This window comes from Homarus americanus, unplaced genomic scaffold (genome assembly GCF_018991925.1).
Source record: "Homarus americanus isolate GMGI-L3 unplaced genomic scaffold, GMGI_Hamer_2.0 scaffold12672, whole genome shotgun sequence".
Classification (NCBI taxonomy): domain Eukaryota; kingdom Metazoa; phylum Arthropoda; class Malacostraca; order Decapoda; family Nephropidae; genus Homarus; species Homarus americanus.
The window spans coordinates 10,728-23,256 of record NW_024712003.1 but is presented as its reverse complement, the minus strand read 5'-3'; the positions used below and the strand labels follow the sequence as shown (position 1 = coordinate 23,256).

Genomic DNA, 12,529 nt, shown 5'->3' with positions numbered 1-12,529 from the left:
GGTACCAAATTCTGTTAAGAAAAATGGAGAGGGAGGAGTGGGAGAGCGAGGGATGGATCCTCCATCTCGGGAGATGGAAGGAGGCGGGTCATCGGGGCTTGCAAAGTGCGCCCCTGTTGGGTCAGGGTGTCCAAAATGAGTTGTTGTTGCCTCTGCAATGTCGCAATTGTTTTCACAAACAAGTCGAGTTGGGCAGAGAGTACAGGTAGGTTGATTTGCTTAGAGTGGCGATTCAGACGGAGAGTGATTGTTTCCATAGAACCAACTGGGTGTACCTGTGCAGGAGCTGGAGGTGGCGACGAGGATTGCCGTGGGCCCGACTGGGCATGTGGTGGTGGTAGCGATGGAGAGGGACGGTGAAGGTTCAGTTGAGTAAGAGGTGCTGGTGCTGGTGCTGGTGAGAGACAGTGGGGGTCCGGGTGGGCAGGAGGTGGTGGTGACTGTGTGGCAGGGCCGACAACGACCTTGTTCCAAGAACGGTAGGGAGAGGGAGGGAGGGGAGAAAGGATGGGTGGTAGGGGTGATAGATGGTAGAGGAGAGGAGATCAATGGGAAATCCTTGGTGGATGGAAGAGGCGGTGGTGGATAGGAGTGAGGTTTGGTTGACAGGAGCTTCGTCAGAGACGAGGACGGTGGTACAAGGTAAGTTTTCCCCGGGCGAGTGTCAGGACGCTGTGGGCAATTGGCATTCCAGGCGTGGTGACTGCCATGACAATTGACACACCGTGGAATAACTGGGATTTTGTTCTGCACAGAAACCGCAGGCGACCATCCTCGTGCACTCCCAGGTGCGGTGTTTCCACGATTGGCAACGACCACAGATTTTTGGGTTCCGATAAATCGGTCGAGAGGACAGTTGTGAATTGGTCCTACATTCACCTTCGGAGGGAGTGGGCCCACCTACCAGCCGATGAGTTCGTTGGATGGACGTTTGGAGACCGGGTTGATGCGGCGTTCCATGTCCATTAGTTGTGGGAGAAAAGGGCGAAGATCGTTGATAGGGATCTCCCAGGGTACGTGGCGAACCATTACCTTGGTACGACGAGTTTCTGGGGTCATGATGGTGAACTTCAGCATCACCTCCCCCTAGGGAGCAGGAAAGCCCACCTGAGTGAGCAGGCGTACCGTCTCGTCCATTTGTGTAGTGACTATTACGGCTGTGGGACCTCGGCGGAGGCGAAGTGTTGAGTCCTGAAGTGGAGAGCAGTGACGGAAGAAGCAGGTCGTCCGTGTGCTCAGAGGCAAGTCCCGAGGAAAGGCGAGACGACGAAGGCGCGACGGGGCAGGGAGACAAAGGGAACCCCTATGTCCATCGTCGGCGGAGGGTTGGTCATTGAGCCACATGTAAGCTCACTTGGGGACCCCGATGACAGGAGGAGGAGGCCACCCTCTACAGCCCCAGACGGGGTGCGAGGGGGGGCCCGTGGCCCCTGCTGGAGACCCTGACTTCTGAGGTTTCTGCTTCTTCTTTGATTTGTCTTCAAGAAGAATCTCGTCAGCATCACTGTCACCTACTGCCGCCGATTCCAACGAACGGGAGCGTTTAACGGCGGGCATAGGGCACGTTGGCAACACTGCAGTCAGGTGGAGTGGTAATGACGTCACTGCTACGTCAAACTATCACATTGCGCATGAGCAAACTTGAAAAACTTCGCCCAGAGGGATCGGGTGGTAGGACCAGATGTTTTATCCCCCAAAAATGACAAAGTCCACAAGTAAAAAAAAAATCAATAGATGCCACTGTGCTGATAATTGGGTCTTACTTTAGTTGTCTGCACAGGCTGGGATTGGTAGAGTCTCTGAATTCGTCAGAAATACGACTTTTAAGGAGCAGTCTCTTACAGCCTTTGTTAACACTACACACGCAAGCGCGTTCCTCAGGATTATGTCTAGTTGGTAATTATGTTTATTGCAATGGTAATTACTGATCTATTTACATGATAATTTCCGATAAAACGGTTTTGATTGTACAATAAAAGCAGGTACTGTAAATATAGTAGGTGTTACAAGAAATATTAGTACTTAGACAATAGATATTTTTTAAGAGATGATTTAAAGGAAGGGAGCGTAGTCTTTGATCGGATGGGTGGGGGTAAGTTGTTCCACACCTTCACACCTTAATATGTTATGGAGGTCCTGGACTGAGAGGAACGCATGGGGGGTTGTCTTAGTAGCTCTGGGTGCCTTAAGTTGTATCTCTGATTATTCCGGAAATGGAAATAATTATTGTCAGGCAAGTGATTGATAGGTTTGTAAACAAAGAGGGCACAGACGTAGGTGTTAATACCTTCGACTTTTAAAATTTTCAATATAGCAAATTTTTCGTTTGTCTGATCTGTTTTTTGTTTTTTTTTCAAGTAGGTCATTGTCAGTATAACTCTCTTTTGTGCAGTAAACAGAGATTGTGTTTTTGAAGAGCTAGAGGCCCTCCATAGTGTGTGACAGTGTGTCAGGTGTTGGTAAACAAGATCGTGATAGATTTCTTTCATTGCTGTGAGCGTGTGTGACTGTCGAGTGTGATACATGATACTGCACTGTTTAATGACTTTACTGTGAATGGCACAACTGAGAATATACAGACTGTGAACTGACTGTCATCAAAGGAATTTAAGATGTCATTACTAAAGGATAGCATAGCAATCTCAGTCGACCTTCTAGCTCTAAATCCAAACTGGGAGTCTGTAAAGAGGTTATTGGCATTGCAGAAGGAATTTAGACTATTACATGCTAGCTTTTCCAGTATCTTACTCAAGGCTGGGAGGACTAATATGGTGCGGTAATTCTTGAAGAGACCTTTGTCCCCAGATTTTTTATATGCTGGGTGCACTTTAGCAATTTTCAGTTTATCCGGAAAGACATCACTAGTGAAGGAGGAGTTACAAACGTGTAGGAGAACTGGTAGTAATAAGTAGGCTACTTTTTTAATGATGCTCATTGGTATATTGTCTTCGCCTGCTGCTGCATCTTTGGACATTTTTATGATGGCCAGTAATTCATCTGCTGTGACAGGGGATAAGAACAGCTCATTTTGCTGTCTGTTTTGCAGGTAGGCTCTAAATTCCTCATGGTGATTAGGGATGCTCTCTGCAAGATTTTTGCCAATATTAATAAAATATTAATTGAAGTGGTAGGCAATGGGGGAGGGTTCCGTTACAACTGAATCATTTATCAAAAAGCTGAGTGGGGGCCGAAGGCTGAGTGTTCCTGTTCTGAATAGAATTTATGACATTCCAGGTTTTCCTACTGTCGCCTCATGCTTACTGGAGCTTATTTGTATATAGTTACGTCTGGCATTTCTAACTGCTTGAGTTACTCTATTTCTGATACTTCGGTAAGCACCACCGAAAGTTATGGGTCTTTTTGCAAATTTCCTTTGGAGTTTGTGTTTTTCTTTTATCATTATCTTAATTTCGCTTTTGATATAGGGTTTCGAAATGGATACAGTTTTCACTGACTTAGTCTTGAGCGGGAAGCATTTATCAAAGCAAGCATTGAAGATGCAAGAGAAGCTAGCATTCATTAGGTTGTTTTAAAAAAAGAGCATGTTGTCGGTGCAGTAGTCTCTGTATTGTATTGAGACTCTACTAGACCTTTCAGGTCTTGTGGCTGTTTTATGCATGGCAAAATCTGGGAAGTGATCTGAGATATTGTTATAAATAATTCCACTTGCAAGATTGTTAGGAGTATTATTAGTCCAGATATGATCTATTACAGTGGCAGAGGTGGCAGTTACTCTAGTGGGTTTGGTTATAGTGTTGAAGAAGAGTTTAGAATGATAGGTAGCAAGGTCTAATACTGAGGTGTCGGCTTCTGATTTTATTAGATCAAGGTTGAAATCTCCTGTAATGTAGCAATGTTTCCTCTCTGAACTTATGATAGTGATAAGCTCCGAAAATTTATCAAGAAAATTCCTTACATTTGTGTGGGATCTTCTGGATATTTTGTGTGTCGTTACGTAATTCAATGAAAACACTCTCCATGTACTCCTCCTGAACCTTTAAATCATCTCTTACAGAAGTGTTATACTTGATATCAACATATAGGGCGACTCCACCATAGTGTCGTGACGTGTTGATACAGTGTCTTTTATAATTAGGAATAATATACAAATGGTCAATATCGTTAGTGAGTTTGGTTTCACAGAATCCAAGTACATCAAATTTGTGGGCAATAGAAGATAAACACTGATATAAAAAGATATCTAGATGAAGGGGAATACTGCTGATATTATGGCTAATCAAGGAGAAGGAATGAGGTAGTAGTAGACTAGAACTAAACTCGGGAGAGTCAGGAATGTAATAGTTACAGTATGGGGTGGTGTAACCTAGTGAGTTTTGTAAAAAGGCATCAAGATCGACATGAGGGAGTATTTTGTCGACACCATGGGTAAAGGGGGTGGAACACACACGATCTAGCACATCTAGGGAATGACACTAGCATCATCAAGGTGGAACATTGATATTGATTAAGGAACAGTAAACACCCAGGGTCACTGAGGTGTGAAAAAGGAAGATCTATGAAAATTATAATAGTGGGGGGTAACGTACTCACTAACTGATAATATAAACGTAGACAAAATTTAATTGTGCTTATCTCAAATTTTTTTGTTCATGATGTATCGCATGGTTTGAAAAATGGCAGATAGACTTTTGCGTGGACAATTGTGAACTTCTTACATTATGAGATGTAAACAGAGAAACCAGATATCAGATAAGCAATGAGCAAGACGACAATGCGTATTTGCTTAGAAACAAGGCTAACAAAGTACTTGGGTTTATACAACGGAGTGTTTGTTACAGAACTAACGAGGTTATCTTAAAACAATATCTTGAGCTTATGAGACCTCACTTGGATTATGCAGGTTAGCTTAGGTTACTGTGCTACAGACTGTGCTACAGACAGATAAAATGATCTGAATTTGTACTCCCCCGAAAGACGTAGAGTGAGAGGCGATAAGATTGAGTTGTATAAATGGAAATCAGGGTTAAAGAATGGCGTTATAATAGAGGTACTTAAACTATCCAACCAGGAACGAACTCGAAGCAATTGTTTTAAATTAGATAAATTTAGATTTAGGCACGAGATAGGTAAACAATGGTTTGGAATTAAAGTAGTGGATGATTGGAACAAGTTACCTACCAAACATCATCATGAACACGCTGGATAGCTTCATATATCGGTAGGACGGATATATGAGCGATTTTGGTTGGTTATAAAAGGGATTGTCTAGTTTGGGCAAATAGGCCTGCTGCAGTTTCCTCCATTGGACACGTGATCTTGATGTTGTGCACTGCGGCCCTGCGGTTAAGTATGTTGAATGCGTTTGAAGCGTCAACCAGGAGAACGTCCTCACAATCACGCTGCTCAAATATCGTTTTCATGGCGTGAATGGTAGCGTCCCCTCCAGCCTGGTTGCCAGCACAAACTTGCAGGATCCCTGCTGCTGCCCTGACATCATCCTTTACCACCTCCATTATGCATTTTCCGATGATCTGCCTCAGCATTTTCCCCACCCCTATAGGCCTACATCCTGGATTCTTATCCAGAGGAATGAGGCGGCAGACCGTCAGAGCATGGAGGTGTTGGCAGCACGAGGATGCCAGCTTTCTTGCAAGGACGGCCATGGCAGTGCAGAGATCACTTGCTACGGAGCCAAACTTGTTAGTGCTGAGGATGACTCTCCAACCGTTTGCATCCAGACCTGAAAGGCCGGTATCTCCTCGAGTCTTCAGTGCCTTTTTCCACACCATTCCTCCTGTTATTTTCTCGAACAGGACAGCATTTGGTGGGATATAGTCACCCTGGAACCTGATGACTTCGTCTTCGCTTGCAGGGTTATGTTTTTCTTTCGGTTGTTTTAATGTTTCTCTGTTTATTGGCAAAACCCCACCGGAGGATTCCTCTGTGAGAGATCTTACCACCAAAGACACTTTTCCCGCACGCATTTTGTTTCCAAACTTTCTTGCAACATCATCGGTGTTTTGCTTTCCGTCTCCTGTAAATTTTAGTCTCTTCTGGAGTGTTCTTGCTTCACATAGGAGATCATCAAGGGCCTCATTCTGCCACATTGTCAATCTTCTCTTTATTGTTGCCGCATTTTCTTTGTGTTTAATCTTAGTGTGTGTGTCCTCTGACAGAATAGATGTGGTATTATTGTCAGTATTTGTAGAGCTAAAGGGGCAAGGAAGAAGTCCTGAGTGTACTCAGTTATGAGGCGAATCATCTCCTGAACCATTTCTTTGGTGGCCGCACACTTGGGTGGTTCAAACAGGTTAGCTGGCGACCACCTGGCAATTTCTGAGTAAGTTACTTTAACCCATATGTCCGCATTTTCCCTCGACATGCCATTTCACTGTGGTGGCTGTCTCTCATTCACCTCGTGGACATCTGCTACTATTGGAGCAGCGTTTATTAGTACTACATTTTCAGGTTGAGTAGTCTCACTGCTATCATTTAGGATATCATAGGGCGGTTGGGTCCCGGCGATATCCACCGTGGCCTCCTGTGTCGGATCCCTGCCATGTGGGTTCCGACAATTGTTTCCCTTTCTGCAAACCATACATGGTCGGTTGTTTCTCACACAATCACAGCTAGTGGAATTTTGGTTCTGGCTAGCACAAACGCAACAATGAATGTTACCCGGCATAGTGTTCCGCACCCTGGGCGACAGTTACGTCCGCCTCCGACATCTGCTTTGGTCCCAAACAGAAGAATAAACTAGTTCTTATGATGGAAGGGCGGATAGGTGACAGGCTTGACTGCTGTGTCCGGCTAGTAGGGGCACTACCTACTAATACCAACATATTTATCACTGAGTTTATTACTTGTGAATCTTCTACCATACTAGACATTTTCTTAAGCAAAGAAAAATGAAATAAAACTCATTAAAAGCCGACGTTAATCCTGCTTACTGACAAATGTATTGCCTAAAATAAAGCTGAAACTAAGTATTGAGTGTATACTTAAATCTTAATAAAGCATTTAAATATATTTTTAGGTCTTTCTTCTATTTAGCTGTTGCTGTTTCTATTTGGAAAAATCTTGGATTATTATTATTATTATTATTTTTACTATTATTATTATTATTATTATTTTTATTATTATTATTATTATAAATATTATTATTATTATTATTATTATTATTATTATTAATATTATTATAATTATTATTATTATAATTATTATAATTATAATTATTATAATTATAATTATTATTATTATAATTATTATTATTATAATTATTATTATTATAATTATTATAATTATAATTATAATTATAATTATAATTATAATTATAATTATAATTATAATTATAATTATAATTATAATTATAATTATAATTATAATTATGATTATAATTATAATAATAATAATAATAATAATAATAATAATAATAATAATTATTATTATTATTATTATTATTATTATTATTATTATTATTATTATTATTATTATTATTATTATTATTATTATTATTATTATTATTATTATTATTATTATTATTTTCATTATTATTTTTATTATTATTTTTATTACTATTATCATTATTGTACGTAGTAGTAGTAGTAGTAGTAGTAGTCTTAATAAACAAGAATTTACAGATGCCATTGCTCTAAGGTGCCATTGCACATGCCATGGTGTGCAATAAAGGTGGCTTCATATGCATGAGGCATGACGAAGTAAGGGACCTCACAGCAAATATGTTGAAGGAAATCTGCAGGGATGTCATGGTAGAACCGACCCTCCTTCCATTGGATGGTGTGATCTTCCAATACAGGACTTCAAACACATCTAACAAAGCCCGTGTTGACGTCAGTGCTCGAGGATTCTGGACGCGGGGACAGCGAGCGTTCTTCGACATTAGGATTTTTGATCCCATGGACGCATGTCACCGTAACCTAGCTCTCGGTGCTGCACATAGGAGGAACGAGAATAACAAGAGAGGGGCATATGGGGAGAGAAATCAAAACGTTGATCAATGCAGCTTCACTCCTCTAGTGTTCACAACCTCTAGTGGGATGGGACCAAGTGCAAGATGTTTCTACTCCAGGCTCACGGAGGTGATCTCCGAAGAGAAGCAGCAGCCCAGTAGTTATGTTACAGCCTGGATGAGATGTCGACTGTCCTTCTCTCTCCTTAAGTCGGCTTTGCTCTGCCTCAGGGGAACGAGAGCATCGGCCCTAAAGCCGACAACAGTTGCAGATATTGACTATGAGGCAACAGTCACTGAATGCCACATAGATCTGCGGCTCAACTAACTCAACACAGCTAGAATAGCTACTTATGTATGAGGATATTTAATTTTAAGGTAATAAAATGGCGGCGAAGGTGTGGCTATTGGTGAAGCTGGAGGCCACGTTTTAAAAATAAAAGTGGTAGTAGTAGTAGTAGAAGCTTTTAATAAATATAAAATAGGCGTATAATACAAAATTGTTCATCATCTTAGCATCTTTACAAACTATGACGTACTGTATAACCTTCATTCTCGGTTGCGATTGATCCTAATGAAGGTCTTTCCTGAAAGGATAAGTGAATAATTCACAGAAATTATCCTCTTACGCTAAAGGAACGACCAGACCTACACTAAGGCAACTATGGTCAATATTTTATCACATTAGCATGATTTTTGAGTTTGTTTAAGACACTCCTCTGGTGTCCGGATGACAGAACGCCTCAATAGAAAGGGACAAAAGGAGGTGATATTGATACTCTTATTCATTGATGCTAACTTTGACGCTAATACTGATTAACAATACGCTAATAATGATGTTAACATTAATGCAAATTCTCATGCTAACATTAACAACAATATTGGCTAACATTGAAGTTAACATTAACGATAACATTGACACTAACATTGATGGTATCATTTGCGCAAACATTTGGTATACGCCAAGTAAACACACCCCAAGGCTCAAGTTATGAGAGTAATATCATATCAACAATATGTAGTAAATGACTGAAAGATGACCCGTGACCATTACTAAATCCTGGTGTCAATATAGGCATACCACCTTTAAGGTTTATTTGCATTTCACTTCATTCAAGGGAAAGTATATAAAGCAAGTATGCGAAAGGAGCGTAATAATGGAGACTAGGGGTGGTCATTTTCAATCTTTCAGGCTGCACAATTGGTTGAATCAAATGAACATAACGATATTTAAAAAAAATTACATTTAAAAAATATCGTCAGGATTTGATATTACACGACAGGAATTCATACCGTCAAGGAGCAGAACATCATAAAATTTAATCCCACAGGGTATTTCATTTAAGTTGAAAGTCCAAAAGATATGCAGTAGGTAGGTTACATCAAATAACGTATTGTTTATCTAACGAACATGATAATTGGAGCTTAACTGAGTGATGAGGAAACAGTCATGCAGTCAGCTATCACCTGAGGGAGGTATAAAAGCTCTCAGCTATACACCTCTTCATCCAGTCAACAACTGAACTTGATCTTCCCAACATCAGTATGGTAAGACATAATTTATTAAGTAATTTACAGCAGTTGCTGGTACAGGTGAATGTATAGTTCAAGACAGATTTAAAAATGATATTATGAACAAATGGTGTACAGGTTCATTATAGTAAAGTCTGTACTGAAGAAAACTGTATATGAAAGATTGTAAACAAATATCATGTTTTATGCACATAAATAAACAATACCCTTCTTCGTTTGGCAAAAGAACTTATTTGTAATCCTATTTAATTTATGAGAATAACTTACTAATAATATTTTATCTCTGACAATTTCAGAAGCTGTTGTTAGTGACCTTGGTGGTGGGGATCCTGGCTGTGACCAGTCTCGCCAAGCCAGATGGGCATGGAAGTGGCGGCGGTAGCGGAGGAGGGTTTAGTGGTGGTGGTGGTGGCCATGGAGGTGGTGGTGGAAGCGGTTATAGTGGTGGTGGAGGCGGATATAGTGGTGGTGGAAGCGGTTATAGTGGTGGCGGTGGCGGTAATCGTGGCTCAGTCGGCGGTGGTGGCGGTTATGGTGGCTCCAAAAGTGGGAGCGGTGGGTATGGTAGCTACAGCGGTGGTGGCGGAGGGTATGGTGGTTCCAGCAGTAGCGGTGGTGGGTATGGCGGCTCCAGCGGCGGTGGTGGTGGGTTTAGTGGCTCAAGCGGCGGCGGTAGCGGTGGTTATGGGGGTTCAAGTAGCGGCGGTGGCTCCGGAGGTGGCGGTTATAATGGTGGCGGTGGAGGTTATGGAAAATAAATGTAAACATAAAGAAATGAGACACACCAATACAAAGTTTCCTGAACTCTTCGCCAGTTTGTGTCTCGTGATTCTTTTGTTGTAATAATAATATTTAAACGACTGTGAAAAGAACTTTGATTTACACCAACTTCACTCTCCTGACATCGTTTACCAAGAGTAATGCAAAAGCAAATAAACTGTAGCATTAGATGGTTAATTTTACTGGCAGGTAAATTAAAGTTTGTTTTCATAAAGCTAACATTCTGTCTAATATATATTTGGAATTTTTTATCAATCTAGTTTTCCACTGTTTGCAGCCTGTGCAGTCTTTCTTCCATATTTCAATATTTCTTACTTATAATATATATATATATATATATATATATATATATATATATATATATATATATATATATATATATATATATATATATATATATATATATATATATATATGCTGATAACCACAAGGAAAAAAGAAAACTCGAAGTTCCCAAGCGCTTTCGTGTAATTCACATCTTCAGGGGTGAGTAGAAACTGTACAGTCTGTACTCACCCCTGAAGATGTGAATTACACGAAAGCGCTTGGGAACATCGTGTTTTCTTTTTTCCTTGTGGTTATCAGCATATACCTGGATCACGCGCCCCTACAGTGATTTACTTGCATATATATATATATATATATATATATATATATATATATATATATATATATATATATATATATATATATATATATATATATATATATACATATATAAATTTCTAAAGTTTAGTACAATAACAGGTCTGTTACTATTACTTATACTGTATATTACTCCGTATTAATTATATCTTGCTATATTTTCCATCTATAAAATACACAATAGTTCTTACACTCCCCCTTTCCTGACAAATAATAATGAAAACTCCATCCTCAGTGTCCAATGATATATTTTGATGGTGGCACCATTAACATTTCTGAAATTAAATATGATAGATATGTATGAGTTAAGTCTCCATTCCAACCCCCGAAAAAAAGGACAATACTGATGCTATTTATCTACCTCAACCCAGAACTTCCTGAAGGTGGGACCTGCACGAATATTGTTATAAATCCTATAACCTGGAGAGTCGCAGTTAACCCCAAATATAATTCACCCACCCTGAACCATTTCTTCATCCCTGAATTATTGATTAGTGTGTACAATATTTAAGGTTAAGTTCCTGTCCTTAATCGGATCTCACTCATGATAATGGATATGTGGATAACGGAGTACACTTGTCTCGTGAGGGGGTAAAGACGTTGACTGCATCCCTGGAGCGTGAAATTGTCACTCCAAAGGGGGGTTTCGCCAGTAGAGAGAGGTCAGGGAAAGTGGGAGTCAAAAAACAAGCAGGTCCTGGGAAGTAAAATTGGTTACTCAGGACAAGGGGTAAAACAGGACCAGGGAAGGGTAGGTTTAAATGTGTACTATACAAACAGTAGGAGCGTTAGAAATAAAATAGACTTGCTGAGAGCGGTTGTATGTACCGAGAATGTAGACGTCATAGCAATCACCGAAACTTGGATGAATCTGGCGAGCAAAATTTTTTTATCAGGGTACCACATAGAAGGGTACAACCTTTTTCACAAGGACAGGGAAGGTAGGAAGGGGGGCGGGGTCGCACTCTTCGTCAAGGATACATTAAAATGTTGTATTAATAATTCACTAAAGGGTGAAATAGGAACCGAGTCTGTATGGGTAGAAATCACGTAAGGAAGAGAAAAACTAATTATGGGAGTGATTTACAGGCCCCCAAGTCTTGGCAAAGAAGCAGCTCAGCCCATATGGCAGGAAATGAGTAGGGCAGCAAAATATAACAACCTATGCATTATGGGGGATTTCAACTTCAGAAATATTGACTGGGACAACATTGTAGGTGACTATGAATCTGAAGACTTCCTAGACGCAGTACAGGACAATTTTTTGAAACAACTAATTACAGAACCTACTAGAGGTGACAATATATTAGACCTAGTATTAACAAATAAAGAAAATATTATCAGCGATATCACAGTAGGGGACGAACTAGGTAACAGTGATCACAGAGAAATTAGGTTCACCCTAAATTAGGAAACGAAAAACAATGACAATATGGTCAGAGTCCCAAACTTTCGGTTGGAGGATTATCAGGGGTTAAGAAGGTACCTAGGTGAGGTCACCTGGGAACAGTCACGTCAGTCCCCAGTAGGAAGGGGTGAGGTCATAGATGACACAACAATTGATCATGACAATAATATATTCACTAGTATACTACATAAAGCACAAGAACAATATATACCATACAGAAAAGTTAGGTCAAA

General features: G+C 40.3%; 1 protein-coding gene across 1 annotated transcript; it reads left to right on the top strand.

The window, feature by feature from the left end:
* The first annotated feature begins 9,389 nt into the window (after window positions 1-9,389).
* LOC121859145 (putative glycine-rich cell wall structural protein 1) lies at window positions 9,390-10,332 on the top strand. The gene is made up of 2 exons (XM_042355878.1): window positions 9,390-9,478; window positions 9,760-10,332. Exons 1-2 carry the CDS (start codon window positions 9,476-9,478, stop codon window positions 10,219-10,221), a joined length of 465 nt encoding a protein of 154 aa, XP_042211812.1. The 5' UTR covers window positions 9,390-9,475; the 3' UTR covers window positions 10,222-10,332.
* Window positions 10,333-12,529: the final 2,197 nt, after the last annotated feature.